General features: G+C 47.7%; 1 protein-coding gene across 2 annotated transcripts; it reads right to left on the reverse strand.

Annotated features, from left to right (window-relative positions):
* Nucleotides 1-700: 700 nt before the first annotated feature.
* CLN6 (CLN6 transmembrane ER protein) lies at nt 701-17,970 on the reverse strand. 2 transcript variants are annotated; one of them, XR_012154112.1, is made up of 8 exons: nt 17,800-17,970; nt 14,509-14,623; nt 13,407-13,505; nt 10,303-10,491; nt 10,141-10,196; nt 7,073-7,195; nt 3,106-3,997; nt 701-3,048 (listed from the first exon to the last, which is right to left on the reverse strand). XR_012154112.1 is itself a non-coding variant. In XM_073304448.1 (7 exons), exons 1-7 carry the CDS (start codon nt 17,880-17,882, stop codon nt 3,709-3,711), a joined length of 954 nt encoding a protein of 317 aa, XP_073160549.1. In that variant the 5' UTR covers nt 17,883-17,970; the 3' UTR covers nt 701-3,708. The 2 variants fall into 2 exon arrangements, 1 of the variants encoding a protein (XP_073160549.1); XM_073304448.1 differs by having other exon boundaries at nt 701-3,997.
* Nucleotides 17,971-26,486: the final 8,516 nt, after the last annotated feature.

Raw genomic sequence — 26,486 nt, forward strand, 5'->3', positions numbered from 1 at the left:
CTCCAGACTAAACAAACCCAATTTTTTCAATCTCTCGTCCTGCGTCATGTTTTCTAGACCTTTAATAGTTTTTGTTGCCTTCCTCTGGACTTTCTCCAGTCTGTTCACATCTTTCCCAAAGTGTGGTGCCTAGAACTGGACAGTTGAGGCCTTATCAGTACTGAGTAAAGCGGAAGAATTTCTTCTCATGTCTTGCTTACAACACTCCTGCTAATACAGTGAGGTTCGCTTTTTTTTGCAATATCATCACACTGTGGACTCGTATTTAGTTTGTGATCCACTATGACCCCCAGATCCTTTTCTGCAGTACTCCTTCCTAGGCAGTCATTTCTATTTTGTATGTGTATTTGTGCAATTGATTATTCCTCTTTGCCTTTGTCCTTATTGAATTTCATCCGACTTATTTCAGACCATTTCTCCAGTTTGTGTTCATCATTTTGAATTCTAATCCTGTCCTCCAAACTACTTGTAAGTCCTCCCAGCTTGGTATCGTCTGCCAACTTCATAAGTGTACTCTCTATGCCACTATCCAAATCATTTATGAAGATATTGGATAGAACCAGACCTAGGACCGATCTCTGGGGGACCCCATTCGATATGCCCTTCCCGCTTGACTGTGAACCACCACTGTGTGTGCTTTTTCCAACCAGTTGGGCAACCACCTCCCATAAAGAACAGAACTGGTTCAATAACTACTTCCAGCCATACACAAATGCTTTTATTTTGGGGTTTTTGTGAAGAACACTTCATTTACACTTGGGTTGTGCCACACTAGGGTGTAATACGATGTGACGGATATAAATAACAAGGATTTAGCCAAAGAATTCCAGGAGGTAAAAACCAGCTTTAGTTCAAAAAGATTCTGCACACCTATTGCATTGTTTGCTACCTGAGTATCAGAAGAGAATTAGTGAGTTGTGTTACAAAGGACATAAGGTGCGACAGACACCAGACTGGATGTAGCATGCAAAAATAATGGAGGAGCGTGGGTGAGTCACCAAAGTCCAGTACGTTCTACACTTGCCTAGACACTTTCCACTCAAGGGGTCATTAGATTGTGCTGGACAACTGCAAATGCAACTGAATGTTCACTGAACAGGTCCCATTTTGGGGTGCCTGAAAAGAAACGCAGAACCAGGGAGCTGCCAGGTACAAGAACTGATGCCAGCGTCTCTTATCTTTGCAGGTTTGCCTGCTTCACATCACAGAGTTATTGGCAAGCTGCCCCGCCAGCAAAATGAGTCTTCCCTTGAGCTCTGTGGAGCAAAGAAGCTGCAGAGAGACACCCTTTGGTCTTGATCCTGCGCGGCACTGAAGGTCGCCAAGCCTCGCTGCTACCAGCAGACACAGATGGCGATCAGAACCTGGCAGGCTTGGAGAGCCCTGGGCCATGCTGCCAGGCAGGGGGAGATGCTGAAGAATTGGCAGATATGCATTGAAGTCCGTCTCAGCTGTAGGTAGGTTAAAACCGAGCAGCGCTGGGTCATTCCTGCTTTATTTAGTTAAACGTTTCCAGGAAGGGAAATCAAAGTCTGCATTAATACTGTATAACCTGAGAGTGAGGAAACAAAGGTAGGAGTTTGGGTGGGAGGGGAGATTAAAAGATCCCTGGCTACTCCGGTCCTGTCCTGAGACGGGAATTTGTTAAATTCTCACTGAGTCGAGAAGCATATCGAGTCACTGAGTCAAAAGCGACACACTCAGCCTGCTAATGTCGTTGTGACTATCCTGACAGGTTATAGACGGCTACGGTGCAGGAGTTTCCTCAAACCCGGTACTATTTTTAAGCCTATAGTGACGTATTGTCAGTGAGGAACAGCTGAAGGGCACCTGCAGAGTAAGCAGGCAGCAGTGGGAGAGGGGAGGGGTGCAGATAGAATCCAGCTACTGCACCAGTCCCCATACCAGGCAGGACCTGCAGCCCCCTCCCCTCCCCTCTGGGGGATGCCAGGGTCCAGGAGGACCTGAGAAAGAGACCACTCCAGATACCAGCTCCTACCCTGCCTGGGAAGAGGATGAAGGGAGAGGAGTGAGCGGAAAGACCCAGGAGTACAAGCATGTGGGGAACAGCTGGGCTGGGGGGGAAAGATTAGTGTGAGTGGGGTGGAAATAGCTGGGCGAGGGAAGGGTTTGTGAGCCAGGTCATTCGCCCAGGGAGGTGTTTAACCCTTTGTGCAGGCCCCCTAACCCCCAGTCCTGACTAGATCGGGGTGGTCTGATCAATCCTTCCTGCCCCTCATTGCTGTGCTGGTAGCGAGTCTCCCTCCCTGAGTGTTCGGCACAGTCGCAAAGTCTAAATCCACAATGGGCAGGAGGAATTAAAGCCAGCCCACGAGAGTCACCGTGCATGGCAGCGGGACCCAGGGGGCAAAGGGGTGCTATCCCTTAAATCCTAACCCGCTGAGCACCTGTGATCAGAAACGCAGTGAGCTGCCAAACACATCTGCTCTTTGGTTCCTGGTTCATGTTGCGGGGGTGTTCTCTGCTTTAAAGCAGCTGAGGAATGTGTAACTTACAGGTGCAAAGATGGTTAGTTTCACTCTCTCTCTCAGTTAACATTAACCGTGCACAACAGGAGAGCCTCGTGCATGGATCGGGGTGGTGAGACTGTGGCCTTGGGTCCAAAATACACGAACGAGTGCCCATGACCCCCGATGTAAGTGGCACTCACAGTTGCAGTCCCTGTTCCAGGCTGGAAGAGCAGCCACCAAGGGTAGGCTGAACTGCCCTGCCCCCTCCAAGCCCCGTGCAGCCCCTTACATGATGCCTTTGCGTAGTATGGGAGGAGGGGATGAATTCAATGATCCATGCCAAGATGTTGGATCGCTCAGCTGTGCCAGGCTCAGAGGAGGAGGTCTCTCTAAAGCAGGGGTTCTCAAACTTCACTGCACCATGACCCCCTTCTGACAATAAAAATTACTACACGACCCCAAGAGGGGGGACCAAAGCCTGAGCCCGCCCAAGCCCTCGCTGTCCTGGGTGGGAGGGCCAAAGCCAAAACCTGAGCCCTGCCACCCCGTGCTGGGGGTGGGGGTGCCAAAACTGGAGCTTCAGCCCCAGGCAGGGGGGCCTGTAACCTGAGCCCCCGCTACCCAGGGCTGAAGCCTTCAGTCTTCAGCTTTGGCCCCAGATGCTGGGCTCGGGCTTTGGCCCTGGACCCCAGCCAGTCTAACGCCAGCCTTGATGACCCCATTAAAATGGTGTTGCGACCTACTTTGGGGCCCCAACCCACACTTTGAGAACCGCTGCTCTAAAGTCATTGCATGCCATGTTCCAGAGGTCCAGGAATGAGAGCACTTCCCCCGTTCAGCTCAGAAAAGAAAGGCTGGCCCTTTACCAAAGACTGGGGGAAAATGCCCCACCGTGTGCTAGATCAGGACAAGTTTTACTGTACAACAGGAGCATGCCATTGTGCAGTCTGTTCGGATACCGACTGGAGTCTGTCAGTGCTCCCGCCAAGGTCAGTTATGTACCGGCACTGAATGCAAACTAGAACGTGTAGAATGGCAGCTTTGGAAAGTAACTTCCAACGCACTAGGGTAAGTATTTCACAGCAGACTTAACCCCTCCCCTCCAATTCAAACAAAGCCCTGCCCCCGGGTTGGGTTCGCGTACAGCACGCGGTCCAGCTACCACAGTCAGTAACTGATTTGAAACACATCCACATTAGGAAAAACGAGAGATCCACCGCTCCGAAGATATCGCCGCTTAAAAACCTTCCTTTGCCGAATGGAGATTGCTCAGGTGTAAGGTATAAAAGGCCCAGGGCTCTGGAATGTAAATGACGCCAGGATACTTCTTCCTGAGGATTTTGTCATTCCACAGCCAAACCACCCAAGCACCAATTAAGACCAATGTAATAATGAAAGAGTAGAAGAGGAAGAATCCGTTGCTGTCCAAGACCAGTCCTTTCCGTTTCTGGTGCATGACTAAAGCCATCATGGCAAAGAACGTAAAAATGTAGAGGATGAAAATCTGACCTTCTGTCACAAGATACCTGCAATGCAAAAATATCATTTGTGCCTCTCTGACCACGCAGCAATCATAATCCTTAGCCTGCCTATAGCTATTGATGGATGGAAAGCACTTTGCTGGGAGGCTTGGGACTTCCAGTGGGACCTGAGCAGCTACCTGTGTCTTGTACCATTGGAAAATCTTCCCCTTTACCAACATTAAACTTCACGGTGAGTAACTGGTATTATGTACTGCTGGGGAAACTGAGGCAGGGGATTAAGGGATTTCCCCAGAGGAAATCTATCAGAGTGGAGTATTTTTGGCTCCTAGTCTCATTCTCAGACCACTGCCTCATGCCTCTTCCCTATATTTCATACATGAACAGATGTTTTCAAATAAACATTCCCTCATGCAGCCATTGCAACGCCAGGAACTTGACAGTAACTGACTTTCATTGGCCAAGGTGAGGGAGAGTCCGAGCCGCATAAATTCTCAAAGTTAAATTTTAAAACTCTTTCCGCCTTACGCATCTAGAACGCATTTGTTCAGCCAAAATGAAACTTAGCTGCAGGGCTGCGTCTTTACATTTGTCAGTTGTCAGGGTAATTCTCAATGTGAAAATTAGAAAACTATATATTTTAAATCCATTTTAATAACCAAAAGTTGTAACTGGTACCATAAGTAACTCAATGTGTTTGCCCGCCTTGTTCAGAATGTGGTTTTAAAACTGGCCATCTCTCTTCCCACCTGACTAGATTCTAGCTTCAACATGAGGGATGAGTGAGAGTGAAACACACAGGGCAGAAGCTGAGGTTCAATAGGACACTTTACACTTGAGACTTGTCTAGACTAAGGAAATTGGCACCAGTGTAACTATAGTATAATATAAATATCTCCTCACTCTTGTATAGCTTTACAATATACCGTTCACCCTATTTTACACATGGGGAAACTGAGGCACATAGATGGGAAGTGGCTTGCCCAAGGTCCCAGCGAGCCAGTAGCTGAGCTGGGAATAGAACCCAGGTCTCCTGAGTCCCAGTTTTACTCTCAATCCACGAGGCCCCAGTACTTACATTGTGAGGTAGTCACTCCAATGCAAACCCTGATGCAGATGTGCTGCACCTGTGCAAACAGATCTTGCCCAAGTGTGATTTAGCAGAGCAGATTGTACCAGTGCACCAGACTTGCACTGGTGCATCATGAATACACTGAGGATTTGCACTGCTGTGGTCTCATCAGTGCAAAGCCTGCAGGATAGACAGGGCATTAGCAATTGTAGAGGTTGGGCCATGAGAGGTAGAAGTTTGTTTTTTAAAAGGGGTGGCTGGCATTTTTCATGAATGCCATAAATCCAACTTTTTTGTGGGGGCATTTATAGTGCTCCATATCTCTCCTATCTAGTCATGCCCTGGTTCTTGGTGTGAATCAATATGAAGCTGTGTACTACGATCCAGGAGAGACTTAGAGATGCCAGCAAAGTGAATCAGGAAAATTGGAAACTAACTGGAGGCTTTATAGAACAGCTCTTAATTAATAGATCACAGTGGGACAGGCAGGACAGAGCCAAACCAGAATGATAAAATGGGTTACTGCTTACAGAGATCTGAACCAAAAAGGGAACTGAGAGGAGGGAGAAGCGAAGGAATTAAGCTCCCCCTGGCTTTTAAATCTTTTCCATTCCTAAATACATAAAAGAACAGGAATTGCAGTTAAAGGAAATTAGAATGGGGTAACTGAGAGTTGGCTAAACCATTAAGCTGATTTGACTATAAAAAATTAATTTAGTGTATGAAATACAGTCTTGGTAGGGGGCAGAGATCTGGATAAAAGAGAACATAATCTCTGAAGACAAATGACAAGCTCTTTGGTCGCCATCAGGGAAAGCATTTGGAAAGAGAATAATGAAAATGGGAAATAAATAAGCCCTTTCTCCAAAGGCTATTCCAGCTAAGGAGGCAGAGCAGAAAAGCAGCATGCAGATGAAGAGGACTTGTATTTATATATTAAAAAGCCTAGATGACTGATAAAAGGGGATTTCCATTATTATAAATAACTTAAATATTGTTGATAGACTTGCACAGGAAAGGTGAATATTCCTAGAAGTTGCATGGAACACAGTGTGCTCCAGGCTCTACAGATTGTGCATACGGCAAATAAAATCAAGGCTGAACATCCGAAGTCGAGAGATCATAATAATCTCACTTGAATACTCCTAGGGGATGGTGAGATGGTGAAGTAGCATTCAGTGTTTTTCATGCTAACCAGGCAGATTTACGGTGTAGGCTGGGATCGGCTGCTGACCCGAAAGTCTGGTGTAGTCGTGGGCATTGTCTCCCGGTACCTGTGTACTGCAGCTGGGAGCAGGTCTCCCAGCCTGGCTAGACAGACTCAAGCTAGCGTGCTAAAAAGAGCAGTGTGGACACTGCGACTTAGGCTGCTGCTCGGGCTCTCAAGTCCACCTAATGCCCCAAAGGCCTGCTAGCCTGAGCCGGCACGGCCAAGCTATTGTTCTTGTGCTAGTTTGAGTCTGTTTAGCTGGGCTGCAAGGCTCACTCCCAGCGGCAGGGCAGCCAGACCCTGCTGGGGGGTGAGTGGGTGTGTGTGTGTAAGAGATGCTGTATTGTTGATCCCATGTGGTGATGTAAGCTGCCCCTTAGGAAGGAGAGGTGACTGACAGCCCGCTAGCTCCAAAGCAAAGGTTCTGATGCAGAAAGCAGGTCCTGGATGTTAAGCCATTTGTTAAGCTCCTCCAGGCCAGCTCTGTCTGCCAGGAATGCCAACTTCTCCATGGCATCTCATGGTAAAGGAATTTTCACTTCCCCCACCACACCCACCAATTTGCTTTTCCCACCAGAGAGCTGAACTGCTGGACAGTGCCTGTCCCAGAGCCTCTGTCCCCAGAATAGCTGATGTGAGACCCACCAGCGTGCCTCCCACCCTGCTCTGAGGGGCACAGTCTCATACAGAGGTGGTCTTATGCAGCTGTTACTTAAGTTACTGTACCAGCTTGGTTCCCATTACCTATTCTCTGAGCCATCTAGTCACGTGCATCATTATTCAAACATCCGCTAGTTTTCTATGTCCCTTACCTGCACATGGAGCTTAGCTAACTTACCAGTAATAAAGGCTGCTTGGCCCCATAAGCAGCAAGGCGGCTAATGGCATTCTGCTCTCTTCTTTAATGGGTGTGAAGCAGCCGGTAAAATATATAAAGAGTATGAGAAAGAAAGGAATATACCTGTGACAGGAGAAGAAAGCTGTGGTCAGGTTGTTAGTAATGAAAAACCCCTTCTAGCACACCGGCTTGAGACAGACATGGGACGACTCCTTTCACAGGGTACGTCTAGACTGCAGCCCCCCCCCCACAAACAAACACCCAAGGCAACCACTCAGAGCCAGGGTCTACAGTCTTGGGCTGGTGGGGCTCACGCTCTGGGGCTAAAAACAGCCGGGTAGGCCTATTCCGAGCCAAGGCTGAAGAGCCGTTCTCTATGTCAGAGTCTGAACCTAGTTCTGAGGCTTTTCACAACCTTCCAAAGCCGAGTTAGCTTGCAAGGGCTGAAACCCTTTACTCTGCAGCTACAGATTTGCCTCAGACTCTGGCTACCATCAGCTAGTTCCCTGGGCCAAACCTAGGAATCCTTTTGGCAAATGAAATTGAGTGAGGCTAACGGGGGCCACTTCTGGTAAACCCGCGAACTGGCCAAGGCCTGTGCTGAAGTGGCTAGCTGGAAACACTGCACCAATGGGAAGGCGTGGTCTGCATTCAGGGTCATGCCACTGTGTTGATTGTAATGCTACAGCCCCCTCTGTTGTGGTCACCGCTGTAGCCACAAGATTACAGCTGTGCGGATAAGAGATGCAAAGTGCTGGCTACGCCTGGCACTGAGTTATTGTATATGGGGTGTGTGCAAAGTGCTTTCAAAGGAAAATAGACGTCCTTGCCTCTCAAAGGACAAGCAAGAGTTTGCTGATTAGTAAGTGATCCAAGTTCCCCATCTGACACTTGCATTTTTTGCACCGTCTGGCTTGATAGGATGCGTAGGGACTTTATTAAAAAATTGGGCCACTTGGAAAGACAGCATTTAAAAAGCCGGGCATCGCTGGGCAGAGCCAGTCTGGGGTTTAAACAGACTGAATGAGCCTTAGTTAAGGGCCAGCTGACTTGTGTTCCTTAAGACAAACTGACTTTGCTTGTTTCACAGATCTAGCCCTAATGAGTACTGCAGGGACGTGGGTTGTGGGTGAAAGTATTTATATTTGCAGTGTTCAAGGAGGCCTCACGCCATTTTTGCAGTAGAGACACTATGGGGTCCATGCTAAAATCCACTGCCAGGACAAAATGCACACAGAGCAGTGACTGTTTCTCTCAGGAATGGGGGCTGCTCATATCTAGAGCCCCGCAAATCCGTTTTATATCCGTGGGCCATTTCTGCGGACACCAGCGTGGATGCGGATATGCATTTTGTATCTGTGCAGGGCTCTGACGCTAAGAGCAGGTGGGCAGCTGTGGGGAGCTGCAGCGGATCCTCCACCTGCCCTGGGCGGAAGGCCTGGGGGGTAGGGACAGGGGCTGCTCGGGCCCCACGCCCAGGGCAGATGGACGGTTTGCTGCGGCTCCCCACAGATGCCTGCCTGGCTCGTATCATGACTGGGCTGTGGCTCCGAGCCGCCCCTCTGGCCGGAGCTGGGTTGAGGAAAGCCACGCTGGCAGCTGTGGGGAGCCTGGGTCCCGCAACTGGCCCTGGGCGGGGGGCTGCTCAGGCAAGGTTATTGCTACTGCAGTGCCAGCCAAAACGTATTGCACCGTGGAGGATTTTGTGGAATTTCTGTGTTCCTTTGAAGACAGCAAGACCCCCATTCGCACCATGTGCAAGGGTTAGTCACAGTTTTACTCAGCAGTCCTGTCCTTTCTCTAATAACAGCCAGCAGTTGTTTGTGATCATGTGAACTGAAACACAACTGATTTGAGAGCGGATGGATGCAAGCCTTACCAGGGAGCTGCTAGTGAGGTTACTGAGAGTCTATATGGCATAAGAGATGGGAACTAGCTTAAGGAAAAATTGGTCAGGGAGTTTCACTAATGAACGGACATAGGGGAGTTTCATTTTGGAGTTAAGACGTCGATCGGTTCATGCCTTCAGGGGCTGTAGCACTGGTAGGCAGAGGGTTTAACAGCAGACGCGTATGGCGGGAAAGGATCTTGAGAGGTCATCTAGTCGTGCTGAGGAAGGACCTGCAACTCCTTGAGCAGTTGTGCCTGCTGTTACTGAGCCTGTTTGGTCCTAGATTTGCCTAGTGAAAAACCAAGACTGATGCTGAGCGAACCCGGCTGCCTGGGCGAAGCCGTGGAGGCTCCGCACCATTCGGCAATAACTCTGACACAGGGCAAGCTGGGTCGGGAAATGCACTAGTTCCCGGGCCCGGCAGCGACTCGACTACTGCAGATGCATAGTCCTTGTGTTGTTCCACGGCAACTGCCTCTGGCCAGCTGAAGGAGCAAATTCCAACCTTACTCACGAAGGGGTAGGGCTACTCTGTAATTAAAACCTACAGCAGGCCTGTGCCGGCCGCCTCAGGCTTGCGGGACAGTTTCATTGCTGTGCAGACTGCCAGGCGCAGGCTACAGCCCGACCTCTGGGACCCCTCGCAGGTCCTAGAGGCTGGACTCCACTGGATGTCTACACTGCTGTTAAACAGCCCTGCGAGACCGAGCCAGCTGGCACGGGCGTCTAACCGCAGTGTAGACATGCCCCAGTAGGACACCCCTGGAGTGGAAGAACATTAAAAGAGGAAAAAGACGAGAGACACTGAGCCTGCAGAATCCTGACCGGTGCCTGCAAGGATGTTCCTCGTCCTAAGAGCCCTACACAGCTGCCCGTTTCAAGGGCCCCAAGTGCTCATCCTATATAGAAAATAGCATGGCTCTGAACAGTCCTCCTGCTGTCAAGAACACAGAGTGGTCTGGAATTGTGGACGGGAAGGATAGCGACAGGGACAAAGCGAAAATGGCGGTGGCAGTTTTCCAAAGGGATGGCTTGTGCTACTGGCACCTGCTATGGGAATGTACCTACCCAGGTCTCCTAGAGTGTGCGCTTTATTCTGCATCCTACTAGCTGCGAACAGAACAGATTTACCTCCTGCCACGTTCTGCGGCTGTCAGACGCGCTGTACATCACTTACCACATGGAATGCCCTAAGTATTCATCATAGTAGTACAGCAGCTCAAAAGAATCAATCTGCAACGGAATGAAGCAGGGTTAGAATGGCATGCAGGGGCGTTACCGTAGTATACAAAACCAGGCAGCTTAAAACCAATGCTGCTGCACACCCCAGCGTCCTTACCAGCGTCTCCGGCTTGAGGTTTTTGATGATTGGGTTCTCTCTTACGGACAGATGGTGCTGGTACCCGCTGAAAATCAAACGGTGGTTGACGGAGTCGCCCACCAGATGGATGCTCGCTCCCATGACAAACACGATGATGCTGACGTAGACCACTGATCTGGGCAGGGTCTTAGGGGACCTTTCAATGAGCTGCAATTCAAAGGGCTGGTTAAGGGTGTCTGAACCAGGAAGCAGAAGATAGAAACAGAGGGGAAATAAAACACGATCGAGTCTAGCCACTGTAAAATGCCAACTTTAAGTCTTTGTCCATCCCCTCCCCAACAAGCAAGTTATTCCACACAACATTGCAAACTGCATGTCGCCTTAGCAGATCAGAGCCATGGTCCGTCCAGCCCTGTATCCTGTCAGATGCTCCCCCGAGGCATTCCTTGCATCTTCCGCTGGACAATTATAGAATCCACTACCCAGAGGAGAAGCTGTTTCCTAACTCCCCCTATTGCCGTATCAGGGATGCAGATAGCTCAGGGGACCAAAGAAATGGGTTGTATTGATTTTTTTTTCCTATCAAAATTGTAAATAAATCACCGTATTTTTAGCCTCAAACCTGACAGCCCATCCTTAACTGCACCCGCACTGCAACTAAGTCAACGATCCAAGATAGTACGCAAAGCTATTGATTTATTCATCAGCCATGAGCAAAAGCACGATTCCTAAGAAGAAAAACGGCTGTGGCTTTCTGTCGTTCCTGCTCCGAGCAGCATAATGATTCTGTCTGAAAGCCTCTTTGTGCCCTCCAGTGGTGAGTGTCACCTCCAGCAAGGCTCCAAGTTACCGTATGATGCTCTAACTCCTCCTTCAATTCGTGCAGACGTCTGCTGGACTATACTCTCTGATGAACTGTGTTCTGAGGAGTTTGACTCATTTTTCTCTATACTTCAGGTTATTAGTTGTTTCTGAAGGTGAAGCTTCCTTTACTCTGCACTAATGTAAGGGAAAAATCAAAGCACCGTATCAGATTGCTTGGTGAATTCAATAACCCTTTGCTACCAGCAGCCAAGCTGAACTTTATGGGTGAAATTCTCCTCTGCGTGGGAACCTGCCCATGACCATGTGTGTATTCTACTCAAGCTCTTATGGCCCAATCCCTGGGGTGGGGCAATCACTAGCATCTTGTGCAGGTCCTCTGCCCAGGGCTGAATTTCACCCCAGAAAGGACAATTCAGTAACAGAGACGTCAAAGCAGCACGAATGCCCCGAATTGGATTATCGGTGGCTTCCACAGCAGGGAGGCTTCTAGACAGACTGCATTAATTTGACCTTCAATGCTTTGGGAGACTGGGATCAAGGGCCTAAAGAAAAACATTGGAGTGGCTGCAAATCCGACTGACTTTTGGAACAATTTCACCTCCTGACCGAAAGCATTCTTGGCTTCTCTCTAGTGCTGGTTGAAGAGCTAAACACCAAAGGTCAGTTCTCAAGACTAGTTTTGATAAGGGTGCTTCACATGGAAACACAGCTGATCATCTCCATAGCTCTGGCTGTGTTCTCCTTCCTAGCTTGGAAAATCAGCTACAATGGTCTTCTGCCTGCCCTTTTCTCTGCTGCCAATAATAAGCTTCTTAGCAGAAGTTTTTCAAAAGATAGTAATAATCAAGACAATCTATTTTCAAAGCTTAGCTTTCAATTGATTTTTTTATAATGACTTAATGAATGTCAGAAAGAGGGGTTCAGAGGTGAGCAACACGGATAAGAGCCAAGCAAAAATCTTCCAACCGAAGACAGATGGAAAAGATAGGGGCTGTATTGTAGAAGACAAATGAGAGAAGACATGATAAAAGTATACTAAATAATGAATGACCTAGAGATGTTGGGTTGGACATTCCTATTCATCCTTTCATAAAATTCCAAGAGGATATCCAATTAAATTGAAAGGCCAAAAAGTGAAAACTGATGGAAGGAAACACTTTCTCACCTGATGCTTTGTTACCCTATGGTACTCTCTGCCACAAGATATCATTGCAGCCAAGATCTTAACAAGATTCAGAAAGGGATTGGACATTGGATTGGACAATATCCAAGGTAAGGATTTACAAAAAAATTTTTTTGGAAGGGATAAACCTTTCACTCCAGGGCATAATTCAATTTCTAACTAGTAAGGGTGAGCACAAAATGTTCATAGCTGCTTACTGCAGGGCTTCTTGCGTGTTCTGATTGGGAGAAGCTTTCTGAGAGTAGAGGGCTCTTTACTGTAGCTGACAAAGACATATGATCCAATGGCTCGAAGCTAAAGCTAGAAAAATTCAGGCTTGAGATAAGATGCAAACTTTTCCCCATTTGGGTAATTAACCACTGGAACAATTAACCTCTGGATATGGTGGATTCTCCAACACCTGAAGTCTTAACTCAAGACTGGATGCCTTAAGTTTACCTAGAAGTTATTGGGCTGATGCAAAAATTACTGGATGAAACTCTCTGGTTTGTGTTATACAGGAAGTCAGACTAGAGCTAATCCTAGTGGGCCATTCTGGCTTTAAATCTATGAAACCATCCACTGAAGCTTCTGATTTTGACCACTGTCAGAGACAGGCTACTGAACTCAATGGGACCATGGGTCTGATACAGTGCGGCACTTTGTATGTTCCTATGAACAGGCAGAGGAGAAACCAACCTGGAGGTACAGTTCATGATAGGCAGGGAAATTAATAAGAATGAGAAGTGCTACCCCCACACAGCAATGAAAGGATCAAATCCGTCCCTGATCATTGGCCCAGGGCTTGGACAAGTTACTGACAATGAAAACATTTCTACCCAACCGCTAAAAATGTTTCTAGCCTCAGCAGGTCAGAAGACAAATGAACTTTACAGTTACCTCAGGCTGGTTAACATCTTGTTCTTTAAAAGCTGCCATTTTTCCCCCCATAAGCATTTCAGAGTAGTCCTACCCTGGGTGGAACTGGGTCCTGGCAAGCGATTTCTGAATTTGAGCAGGGTTGTTATGCATACTCTCCCTCAAGAATTCCTGCAGCAAAACCTCTTGTCTTTGGTGGTTTTGCCCATACCCAGTGTTTGTTTCAAAAATGTAACATCCATGCTTTGAGGTTTACCTTTAAAAGAAGAAATGGTGTGATAACATTGTAAGCCATATGGAAATAATCTCCTGCACTAGGTTTGTTTAATGGAAACCACTCTAAAGGTAGAATAATCTGAGGAGAGAAGAAAAACAAAATGTCAGTAAACCTTCAAATACCTTGCCTGTAAGTAGAGCAGGCAACGGATTTAAATACAAGTATTGCATGATATTTATAACTTATATCTGCAGCCCACGGTGACTGGCTGAACGTTTAGTGATTACAAGAAAGAGATTGAGTTTTGGTCTGCAGTCACATCCCAGTTGTGGCTTGATGTGTTAGCCAACTGACTGTCTTGGCTTTGACTAGCTGTTAATGAAGTAAACCCAGTTGACTATCAATTTTCCAGAGATATTTTCTGATTTATATTAAGCCTCCATAAAACTGGAACTTTGAAATAAGATGAGAACACACTGCTCTTTCTCCTCCTTATCCACTTACTCCTGCAACAATGCCAAAAGCTAATTTGTGTGGCTGGTTGTTAAGACGCCCATTCCAAATCCATTGCTTATTTAATACACTCTGCAGGCTTCCCGGCACTGGGGTCATCTTCAATCATGTAGCCCAACAAAAAAATTACAGCTTGAAAGTGAAAACCAGTCAGCCATAATAGATAGATGGGATTTTTGCTCTCAGACATGGCAGTTCCTGGAGGTGGGCACAATGTACTGTGTATTAGTGACGGATGCTGCCAGCCTCTCCATTTAATTTTGATGCAGGGAAGCTGGTACTGAGATAAGACCAAACTTCTGAGGTTTCTGCTCTGCCAAGTAAGCAGTATAGTTAGCACCAGTCATTGAAACTCGGGCAACAGCAATAGCATCATGATGACAATGATACGCAATCAGAGACCATCCCTAGAGAACAGAGAAGATGCAAGTTAAGTTGTTCTGGCAGAAGTAGGATTTAGACCTTGGGGTTCCAGTGTGCAGGGATAATTCTCTGTGCTTAGCTAACATAGTTCCACTAATTTTACCCACTGCTCCTTGGACTGCTCAAAATCTCTTCCTTCTACATCCTCCTACCCTTTGTGTTGCCCTCAGCTGACTGGCACTGCCAGCTAAGCTGTCCTACTCACCATAGCTATTGGACGGCCAAAGTCCAACACCCAGTTCTGTAGAGTGAAGTAGAACCACAGGTCAAAATGAAACTGAGAAGTCTTAAACGTGTCTTCATTCTTGGCTGACCCATGCCTATTAACGAGACAGGAGAGACAACCTCAGCCCTTTGTGTTTCCAGAAGGTCACTTTCTTGACAGTAATGGGAAGAAAATACCCTTTAGTCCTGCACTTTAAGAAGGCTCCATTTTAATAAGATATGAACGGGTTGTGGAAGAGCAGGCAGGGGAACACCTGCTTTGAGACTCCTGCTGCGGATGAGACGTGTGCGTGAGAGCTCCAAGCAGCTTGTTGGATGGGGGGCAATATCAGGACTTAGGTGGCTTTGCGATGCCTACCAGCAGAAACCTAGGTGCCTAAGAGACTTTGAGCACCAGCTGAGCAGTGGTGCCTAAATGTCTGACTTAAGCACCTAACCCCAGGTCACACAACAGATCACTGGAGAAGCTGGGACTGAAACCCAGGTGTATGGACACCCAGTTCAGTGTCCTATCCCCTGGACCCCACTGCTTCTCTTATGCTTTGCTGTGTGACAAAGCAGCTCTGTTGAACTGCGCTCTGAGAAACAAGCAAAGGTTAAAATCCTTGGTTGAGAGGCAGTACAGAAATGCAAAGCACTATTCATCAAAAGCAACAACCACTTGTGAAAAAAAAATTACTGGCTAAAAATAAGTATGTATGCTGTTTTTTGGGGAATGTGTTTATTTTAAGTGTTGAACGAAATACAACTATTTTTAAACTTTGCATGACAAAGCCTTACTCCCCCAGCAATTTCTCTCCTCCTTTGCAGCCCAATGCCACACGAATGGCAAAAGAAATGGTGCGACTTTGGAAACGTGTCCACCTTTATTTTCTAATTTAGGGGTTATTGTTCTCTCCGTCTGCCTGTGCAAACTCCCGTTAGCATGCCTTGTGATCCAACTCCCACTGAAGTAACGGGAGTCTTCCCCTTGAATGCGACAGCTAGATCAGGCCTTTGTGCACCTAGAGGTAAACAGCAGCTTTACATTAATGTCGTTGTTCTGAAACCTATTGCCCTTGAGACTGTTTTGAGAGATCAAATGCTAAAATATTATCTAACGTTGAAGCTTAGTTCTTAGCCGTCCAGCTCACAATGGCTGACAGTTGTCTTACAAAGGGACATATTCTAAACAAGCTGCAGTACAGAAAGAGTGATGGTATTGGAAAGGAAATCTAATGTTATAAAAGCTTTTTCTTCTTTACAGTAGCCAGTGGTCCTGTGAGACTTTGGGCTTGTCTACGCGTAAGAGGCTGTAGTGGTGCTGTGGTAGCACTTCAGTGAAGACACCACCTCTGCTGACCGGAGGGTTATCCCAGTGGCATGGGTACTCCACCTCCCCGAGAGGCGACTTCTCCTGTCGACCTAGAGCTGTCTATGCCAGGGGTTAGGTCAGTTTAACTGGGTTACTCAGGGATGTGGATTTTTTTTTAACTATTATCCTGATCTAATTTCCTAGTATCAGAAGGGTAGCCATGTTAGTCTGGATCTGTGCAAGCGGCCAAGAGTCCTGTGGCACCTTATAGACTAACAGACGTGCTGGAGCATAAGCTTTTGTGGGTGAATACCCACTTCGTGTATGCAGCCGACAAAGTGGGTATTCACCCACGAAAGCTTATGGTCCAATACGTCTGTTAGTCTATAAGGTGCCCCAGGACTCTTTGCCGCTAATTTCCTAGGGTAGATCAGGTCTTCGTTAATAAAATGGCCCATCCTTTTCATCCGTTCTCCAGCCGGAGAGGAGATGCTTTGCTGAGTTCAATATGTACACTTCTTCTGTGCCCCAGATCTAGTGTCACAAAGGAAGTATGGATCCTTGGGCTTGATTCTTTTATTTGTTGCAAAATTTATCTGTCCTGAGTGTTCCCCTGACTGGCGGTATCTGTATAAGAGATTTATTACCCACATAGTGCCGGAGGCCTCCAGGACGCTTCAAAGGTAAAAAAGTGAGGTAAAGCGTGAAATTTTCAAAAGCAAGTAAGCAGTTTAGGAACTTAAATCTTATTGGCACCAGTGACTACTTAGGCTCCTAATTCTCATAGATGCTTTTAAAACTTCTACCTAAGATCTCTGGTGCAAGGAAAGTAGGATTTAATATATACAGACAAGTAACGGTGACTATTATTTGGGAAGAAAAAGACAGGAGTGGACAGATCACTACAGTGACAGAACAAGAGGATGGGAAAGCAAAAGGCCCTTTTAGATTTACTTTTGATACTTTGCACAGCAGAAGGTGGGGGAATGTTTGTCCTGTTCCTTGTTTCAGAGTAGCAGCCCTGTTAGTCTGTATTCACAAAAAGAAAAGGAGGACTTGTGGCACCTTAGAGACTAACCAATTTATTTGAGCATGAGCTTTCGTGAGCTACAGCATCCGATGAAGTGAGCTGTAGCTCACAAAAGCTTATGCTCAAATAAATTGGTTAGTCTCTAAGGTGCCACAAGTACTCCTTTCCTGTTTCTTGTGTAATTCCTAGGCTGGCCCTGCGACAGGCTGGGGGCTGCTCTTCCTGAGGGTGTCTGAGCGTATTTTGGGGGAACGCTGGAACGATTATCTAGGGCCCTTTAGGAGGAAGGGAGCGTTGTTTCCGCCGGGAGGAGGAGAGTATTTTCCTGGTGGATTAGGCAAGCTGGGAGCCGTGCAGACCTGGAGGAATCAGCCAGGCCTTGGGGATTAGAGAGAGAGCTGCTGATTCAATACCCACGAATAAAGTGCACGCGGGGCCCGCGCCTCTGCGAGCCAGACCCTGCTGTCTTAGCCCCTTGCACCATGAGCCCGGGCGGTTAGTCGCCGCGCCGCAAGGAGAGGCAGGGCAGGGAGACGGGGGCAACAACTGCGGCAGTGAAGAGCTTAGGCGGTGGGGGCGAGAGAGCCGGGCCGGAGCGGAAGGGGGATTCGCGGCTCCGAAGCAGCGAGCAGGGCGCAGACCGGCACCCGCAGGCTGGAGCCGGGGGCGGTACGTGGGGCGGGGCGCGCCCCAACCACGGGCCTCCTTGCCCCGTCACACCGAGCGGGCTGATCCCCGCCTCCCGTGCAAACGAGCCGGGCGCCCGGGCTTTCCGGAACCTGCCCTCGCCAGGGAGCCGCAGCGCACGGCTCCGGTCCAGGCGGCTCTCCCGGCTCCCGGGGCGCGCGGCCAGGCGGCTCCCCCCGCGCGGCGCCCGGCTCCCCCGCGGGGCGCGGCCAGGCGGCTCCCCCGGCCCATCTCCCGGGGCGCCCGGGGGACGCGCTCACCTGCCCTGGTAGAAGGACCCGCGCGGCTGCTGGGAGCCCGGGGCCGCCGGCGGGAACTGCCGCCTCCGCGCCGAGCCCTGCATGTGCCCGGCTCGCTGGCCGCTCCGCGTCCCCTCGCATCGGCCTCGGCTGCAGCCCGGGGCTCCCTGCGCCCGGCCCCCGCCCCAGAGGGAGGGTGACGGGGCGGGAGGCGGGGCGGCGTTGGGGGAGGAGGGCGGGAGGAGGACGCTGGCTGGCCGGCAAGCCGGGGGGGGGGTGAAATGCAGCCGCTGCCTGCGCTCGGATTGGACCCCAGGACTCCTGGGTCCTGTCCCTGGCTCTGCCACGACCACGGAGCCAGCCTGAGCGTGGGCCGGGCCCCCTCTGTCCTGCCCGGGCTTTGTCCAGCGCCTTGCAGCCTGGGGGTGGCAGGAGCCCGGGGTAAATGTCCTCTGCTGCTGACTTCTCATTGACCGCGCCTGCCTGTGGCCCAGGGTTTGGGAGGCTGTTTTGCCAACTGCAAAACTGTGCCTGGAGCCTAGATTTCAGAGTGGTCGCTGTGTTAGTCTGTACCAGCAAAAACAAGGAGGAGTCCTCCTGGCGCCAAGAAAGCTTATGCCCAGATAAATGTGTTTAGTCTCTCAGGTGACGCGAGGACTTCTCCTTGTTTTTGTCTATCGTAGGTGGATCTTTGGGATCAGGGTTTCTAGCACCAGTTTATATCTGGTTTGAAAATAACATTTTGTGCTCGGATGGGTCAGAAATGTTTCCAAAGAAGAAAACTGCTAGGGAACGTTGTACATTGTCACTAACCTAGCAGGGAAATACCCACAATAAGACACAGCCCCTGCTCTAGAGAGTGTATAGTCTACTACTTTGATTTTCCAAACAAACAAACAAAACTTGAATTAACTAAAATGATCATCTGTCATCACCCCATCATACCCAGAGTTGGCTGGCTGCTTAGCACTGCTGTGTGCTTCCCAATTGTAGATCTGCCTGCCAGCCATGCCCCTGGCCAGACGTGCAGAGTGGGATAATAACACCTAATGCTTACATAGTGCTGTGCTTTTCATGCTCATAGGGCTTTACAAATCTCAACTAGTTAATCTACATTTGTAAAAGGGCAGAGTAAGGCTGTAATATTTTCTGCCTTTATGGTGTACAGAAATCTGCTGAAATTTTCATCTTGAAATCCAGGTCTGCTTTGAAGAGGGTCTGTGTAAAAATGGTAGCTTCCGCTCACTATATTTAATCTTTGTGTCATTTCAGTCATAGCTGCTTGTTGTACTGACTAACATTTTGTTTTCACTACTTCTTTCTCCTGTTAGCCTGGAAATATTAGCTATACAGTACAGCTGGGAGAGAATGGGCTGGCTTCTGTTCTGACTCATGTCATTGGCTTGAGCGCAACTTGAAATTCAGACCCCAGGTGGAATTTACAGGGCTGACAATTAGGGGATTTTTTTTCAACCGTAAATCGAGCAGATATGAGACCTTGAGAGCCAATAAATAGAGAACCCCATGATGTCATTTTAATCACTTTTCAGATTAAAACTACAAGTCACACTGTTTTATTGGACCAGCTTCTGTTGGTGAGAGAGACAAGCTTTCGAGCTACACAGTTGGTCCAATAAAAGATCCCTCACCCACCTTGTCTCTTTAATGTCCTGGGACTGATGTGGCTACAACAACGCTGTATAAATCAAGCTCCGTTCATTCAGAAATTCAAGATTAGGAAAGACTAAGAAAGCAGGAAGTTATATTTGCTTATATTTTTAAATGAACCAAAGAAATTGTCATGTAGTAAATAAACAGAAGTGTTCCCATGTCACAACATGTCATTGATCCATCTAGTCTGGTTCAACTGCTTTCAGCAGTGGGCTGTTGTTATCTAATGCATCAGAGGAAAATGAACAAACAAGCTCAATTAAATACACAACGGTAGAGGCACATGCAGAATGCAGGACTAAGTAATGTGGACTGGGAACAAGGTACTTCTTGCGTTCTGATTCCAACACTGGGTTTGAGCACGTCCAGTAATCTCTCTATGGTTCTGTCTACACTAGGACTTTTCCCTACAATTTCCACTGTTTCTCCTGCCAAGCTGTGTAGTGCTTCTGTGAGCTGAGTTAGATGATGCCAGGGCATAAGCCATATAGCCCTGTCTATACCAGAGCTCCCACTGTTGTTATTGGGGTGTAGCTATACGAGGGTTGACAACTGGACAATTTTAGAGATAAAAGCGCTAGTGTAGCCCCAGCCTGTGTGTCAATAAAATGGGAATTATACCTAACTACCCCTAAGGGGAGTCAGAAGGATAACTTAAGGTTTGTAAAGTGCTTCAAAACTAGCTAATATTAGCTTCTAAATCTCTGAAGGGTAGCCTCTGATGAACAGGCCATGTAGATTGCTTGAACCAGATTAGAACTGAAAAAGGTGCAGAGAAGGGCAACAAAAATGATTAGGGGTATGGAACAGCTTCCATATGAGGAGAGACTAAAAAGACAAGGACTGTTCATCTTAGAAAAGAGACAACTAAGGGTGGGGATAGGACAGAGGTCTATAAAATCATGCATGGTGTGGAGAAAGTGACTAGGGAAGTGTTATTTACCCTTTCACATAACACAAGAACCAGGAGGGGTCGCCTGATTAAATTTATAGGCAGGAGGTTTAAAACAAACAAAAGGAAGTATTTCTTCACACAACGCACAGTCAACTTGTGGAACTCATTGCTAGGGGATGTTGTGAAGGCCAAGAATATAACAGGGTTCAAAACAGAATTAGATACATTCCTGGACGATAGGTCCACCAATTGCTATTAGCTAAGATGGGGTCAGGGATGCAGCCCCATGCTCCAGGTGTCTCTAAACCTCCAACTGTCAGAAGCATCTGGCATTGGCCGCTGTCAGAGACAGGATACCTGACTAAGTGGCCGATTGGTCTGACCCAGTGTGGCTGTTCTTATGGTCTTAAGATGGAGCTAATTTTTTCAAGCTTGCTTTGCTTCATAATATGAGCACTACTGCTGAGTAGTCCCTGTGTACATGTGATGGTGCCTTGGGGGGACCCGCCCCATAAAAGGCAGCAAAGATCAGCAACACAACTCCAGTCTTAAACTTGAATCAGCTGTTGTCATCATGAGGTCACTGGACTGCTAGGGTGTGCATATCGCATGGCCATTAATGAGCGCTGTACATGAATGGGGAGGGGAGAGGTGGCCCCATTGTAGCGGAGTGTGACTGGCTAGGAAGTGACGCATTCACTTGGTTTGTTTTATTGCTTGTGCCCCAGAGCCCTTTGCAGTGCAGATGCCAACAAAGCTGCAGAGAGGAGATTTTCAGAAAGAAATAACATGAGACCACAGGACCAAGTCAATGGAGAACACGCTGTAGTGGGAGTCAATCGGGATTGTGGCCACTGGGAATTGTAAGAGTGAATGAATGCTGTGGTGTAAAGGAGCTTATTCCAAAAGCAATTCAGCTGCCAAACACAAAGGGCTTTAAAAAACTCTGTCTGAAAACAAACAGTGTGTTACTTCTGTGGCTGTAATGACTTTACCAGCAGTTGGCATGCATGGAGACATTTACCTTGTAGGTCGGCTAAAGCCCCCAGGTCAGCCGGGAGGGTGAGTGCTGAGAAATCAGCTCAGCAGGAATTCTCGAGCTGATCTGGCAGCAGTCGTGCCTTGAAGGGCTGATTCAAGGGGGTGGAAAGGCTCCAGAGGGCATTAACCCTGCCCGATATCAAGATTGAGGCTGAGACTTGAACATGAGGTGGGGAGGGGTGAGAAACACTGGGCCTTCCAAGGAGCAAACCACAATGTTTGCTATTAATTTGCTGTGTATATTAGCTAGCTTCATGTAATCTCTTATTATCAGCACCTCTTGAGGTCCGGGATCTCAGTAACTGGCCATGCTCACTAGGTCCCTGGGCCTGTAATGAACGCCACACAGACACATGGAGCTCATGGCAGGACTGGGGCCTTAGAGGAACAGACTGACTCAGGATCCGCAATACTGTTTTAGGCGAGAAGCTGTGATCTCGGCTTATCGGAGCAGAAGGTAAATCATTGCAAATCCTCTGAGTTCATGTCCTGCCCCCTATGTGCGCTGTCCCCATATTCCAGGCAGCAAATCTGGGCAGCTTATTTTATTCATATACCCTCTTCAAAGTACAGTCAGATAATCTTTGCTATTTTTAAAATAGGACACCCCCCCACCCAATCTTTTAACCCTTTAATTGCCTTTTGGACCAAACACTAATTGTCCATGCAATATGCCCTCATCTCTTTTTAAGTCAGATCCAAAGAGGGAAAATGATTTTCAGCTATGAAAATGGCATGAGAAATAGGGATTTTCACAAATGAGCAGTTTATCATATTTTTAATTATTATTTCAAACACAACCCTTAATTAAAATACATCACTGGATTGGTAGTCAGGAGATCTGCGATCTTTTCCTGACACAGACTCACTGTGTGACCATGGGCAAGTTCCGTGTGCTTCATTTTCATAATCTATGTGTAATCCACACACCTCCTGGGTGTGGTGCTCTCTCCCCTCTAGTGGCACCAAGACCACGTAGAGATTAATGAGTCTGCTCTACAGCCTTAACTAAGGGCCAAGTGGCTTTTAGCTCATGCATTTAGCTCCAGAGGTCCCAGGTTTGATTCCACTCACCGATGACCGGGGTCTGTCGGTGTTACATATGGAACAAAGTTATTAATACTTCATGCTCTCACAAGACAGCTGTGAAACATAAAGCACTGCATGCATCTGATGAAGTGAGCTGGAGCTCACGAAAGCTTATGCTCAAATGAATTTGTTAGTCTCTAAGGTGCCACAAGTCCTCCTTTTCTTTTTGCGGATACAGACTAACACGGCTGCTACTCTGAACCCTGTCATAAAGCACTGTGAGATCCTCTGGAGTAAGACTATGGAAATGCAAGAGATTAAAGAAGGACAAGGCTGAAAGCACATATGGAGTCTTTGAATCCTCACGCTGAGTTTTTTCCACTGTCCCCATTTCACATATTTCCCCCCCACACGTTGTTCCTGATTCAGTCTATGGTAAGGGAGAGGAGACTCTCTCATCAGTCATAGAAGGCAATGGAGTAGTTCAGTGGAGCGGGCATGTGACTAGAAGTCAGGAGAGAGATGGGTTCTATTCCTAGTTCAGCCACTGACCTGCTGTAGCCATGGCCAAGTAACTTAGGGCCAGATGTTTAATGCTACCGAGGTGGTGAAAGAGACAGCGCGGCATCTAGAGGCATTTTAAAAAGTCCGTAGGCTACTGGAAGAGTCAAAACACGCACTAGGGTCCTATCTGCATCTTTAGGCATCTAAAAAGCTTTAAAAATCTGGCCCTTATTCATGCTGGGCCAATTCACTGTTGTCCTGCACTTTGTGGTGTCACTACACCAGTGTAAAATGCTCCCAGATCAGAATGGTAGCGAGTTATACTCACTCTCCGCTGATGTTAACGATAACACAGGGAGCAGGGCAAAGGTGAATTGGACCTTCTGCCTCAGAACTGAAGCTGTCAAATGTGGGTAATGATACTTACTTTCCTTTGTAAAGTGCTTTGAGACCTTCACAGGAATATAAAAGTATTGGTATTTAGGGGACATGCCTATACAATGAGCCGTGTGGTCTGATGCACTGAAATGTATCCCTCGATTATCTGATGCCACACCCACATTGTCTAATACAGGCGCTGAATGCCCACAGCACACATTAAAATCAATGGGTTGCAAGGGCTCAGCATCTCGCAGGATCACCCCTTCACTGGGATCTTTAGAATTGATTATGCTTGTGACTTAGCATTTCCTTCTCCTTGGATGTATAACTCTAAAAAGTCCAGAGACCCAAAATGAGGGGAATTCTTGAGATAATGGAGACAAGAGGTTTCAATTTACGACAGTAACATGAGCCAGTATTATTGTATTGTAGCTTATGTGTTTATGTGCCTGTTAAAGCTGATCCTTGGTGACCCAACAACTTAACACGATGTACTGTGTCACTTTGCTGTTGTATCTTCAGTACAGTACCTATTTTGGCAATTGCCTTTGGCAGAATTAGGCCATTGCTCCCATACATAATGGATGGACTAGCTTGTAGAGAAGTTTCCACAGAAAGCAGCGGGTCTAGTTGCATGGTTTTAAATTAACTATTAATTTTGCTGTTACTATATCCACCTTAAAACAATGGCATGTAGCAGACCTCAGTACAATTAGTAGATCACTTTACTTACAGTGTCAGCTAGTTATAACAAATAACTGGTCACAACAAGACATATTCGTTAAAAGCTTCTGGAGAAGGGGAGTATGGTAGACCAAAGGGAGAAACAAGTAAAGGGATGGGGCTAAATTCCGCCCTCCCTCCCCCCCTGTTTAACTGGTGCAACCTTTGTGAAGCTGCTCATGGTGGATCAGGAATAATGGAGAGCAGAATTACACCTATAGACACTTGGGTCTCAGTCCCACTCCCATTGAAGTCAATGACAAAATTCCCACTGATACTAATGGGAGTTGAATTATGCCTTTGAACAGAGGTACAAGTTGAGACTGGGAAAATCCAAGGCTCGTCTGGACAGAATTTCATAAAGATCATTGGAAAATTCTGTTTTTTACACAACAAGCAGGAAGAGTGAATTCTAGTCCTTGCCTTAAAGGACATGGATAACACATAGTTACAAACAAATATAGCACAGAAAGGGAGAGACATGTTCCCACACATCTATCAGTGAAAGGTTGGGAAGGAGAGGCCGTTCTGATTCCTGTACACTTTCAAACAGTTATACTTACTGAGGATAAGCCATTGTGACACTTTCAGCAGTGGAAGTTGTATGACTGAATAGTGCTATCACCTGCATTTGTGGCATAGTCAAGTTACTTAAAAGAGAGTTGGCAAAAGTGGGCTGTTTGAGGAGGTAGAAGTTGTCTGGAGGAGCATGCCTTTGCAATGCAAAGTCAAAGATCCCAGACTGTAGATGACGAGAAGCTGGGAGAATAGAGGTGAACTAGAGCAAAGACGGAAAGCAATGGCCTGGCACCAGAGGGATGGGCCTTCCTCACCTGGAAAATGAGAGAGGAGGCTTAGGGGGACTTTCCAAATCAAGAGGCATTGGGTCTCTGTTCTTGTTAACAACTTAAATCTATATAGTGTCTGTCATCCCACCAGATCCCAGCATGCTTACATATTATGGCCCAGACCCCTTACTGAGCACTGAGCACGGGCAGATCCCTATTAAAGTCAATGGGGCTCTCGCTGGCTACCGGACTGGGGCCTGGGCGGCCCTGTTACCATTGCTCAGCACGATTTTGGTTTCGAAAGGAGTGGCAGTTTATCATTCCACGTCTGTCTTTGGACACCAGCAGCTTTGGCTGAAGAGAATCAGTTCCCTGGAAAAGGCCAGGGCCAAGGCAAGCCGACCTGAGGCATCGTGGGCTAGTGGAGTGGGTGCTGGGCGGGGAAGGGAGAGTCCTGGCCGCTCGTTCTAGCTCTAAGAAAAGGAGGACTTGGGGCACCTTAGAGACTAACCAGTTTATTAGAGCATGAGCTTTCGTGAGCTACAGCTCACTTCATCGGATGCATACCGTGGAAACTGCAGAAGACATTATATACACACAGAGACCATGACACAATACCTCCTCCCACCCCACTCTCCTGCTGGTAATAGCTTATCTAAAGTGATCACTCTCCTTACAATGTGCATGATAATCAAGGTGGGCCATTTCCAGCACAAATCCAGGTTTTCTCACCCTCCGTGCCCCCCCCCCAACAAACTCACTCTCCTGCTGGTAATAGACCATCCAAATGGCCCACCTTGATTATCATGCACATTGTAGGGAGAGTGGTCACTTTGGATGAGCTATTACCAGCAGGAGAGTGAGTTTGTGTGTGTATGGGGGTGGGGGGGTGAGAAAACTTGGATTTGTGCTGGAAATGGCCCACCTTGATTTTCATACACGTTGTAAGGAGAGTGGTCACTTTGGATAAGCTATTACCAGCAGGAGAGTGAGTTTGTGTGTGTGGTTTTTGGAAAAAAGGGGGGGGGGTGAGAAAACCTGGATTTGTGCGGGAAATGGCCCAACTTGATTATCATACTCATTGTAAGGAGAGTGATCACTTTAGATAAGCTATTACCAGCAGGAGAGTGGGGTGGGAGGAGGTATTGTTTCATGGTCTCTGTGTGTATGTAATGTCTTCTGCAGTGTCCACGGTATGCATCCGATGAAGTGAGCTGTAGCTCACGAAAGCTCATGCTCAAATAAATTGGTTAGTCTCTAAGGTGCCACAAGTCCTCCTTTTCTTTTTGTGGATACAGACTAACACGGCTGCTCCTCTGAAACCGTTCTAGCTCTGTTACTCTTGCCCCGGGCAAGTCCTCAGTGGTTTGAGCATTGGCCTGCTAAACCCAGGGTTGTGAGTTCAATCCCTGAGGGGGCCATTTAGGGATTTGTGGCATAAATTGGGGATTGGTCCTGCTTTGAGCAGGGGGTTGGACTAGATGACCTCCTGAGGTCCCTTCCAACCCTGATATTCTATGATTCTAGTCTCCCTCCAACTCTATTTGTCTTGTCTAGCTTGACTGTGGGACCCCGCCGTGGGGGGCCATGGCCCTGTGCTGGGGAGGGGCCAGGGCTGCTGGATGGGGGCTCCCTCCGTCCCACCCACCATCCGCCAGCTCCAGGTCCTGCCGCGG

The sequence above is a fragment of the Lepidochelys kempii genome, chromosome 10 (genome assembly GCF_965140265.1).
Source record: "Lepidochelys kempii isolate rLepKem1 chromosome 10, rLepKem1.hap2, whole genome shotgun sequence".
NCBI classification, from domain to species: Eukaryota; Metazoa; Chordata; order Testudines; family Cheloniidae; genus Lepidochelys; species Lepidochelys kempii.

Coding starts and splice junctions, on each gene's coding strand:
- CLN6 (XM_073304448.1), bottom strand. CDS start 17,882: ATGCAGGGCTCGGCGCGGAGGCGGCAGTTCCCGCCGGCGGCCCCGGGC. Junction 14,624..17,799: donor GGGTCCTTCTACCAGGGCAG/GTGAGCGCGTCC, acceptor TCTCGTTAATAG/GCATGGGTCAGCCAAGAATG. Junction 3,998..7,072: donor CCAAGCAGCCTTTATTACTG/GTAAGTTAGCTA, acceptor TTTGCATTGCAG/GTATCTTGTGACAGAAGGTC.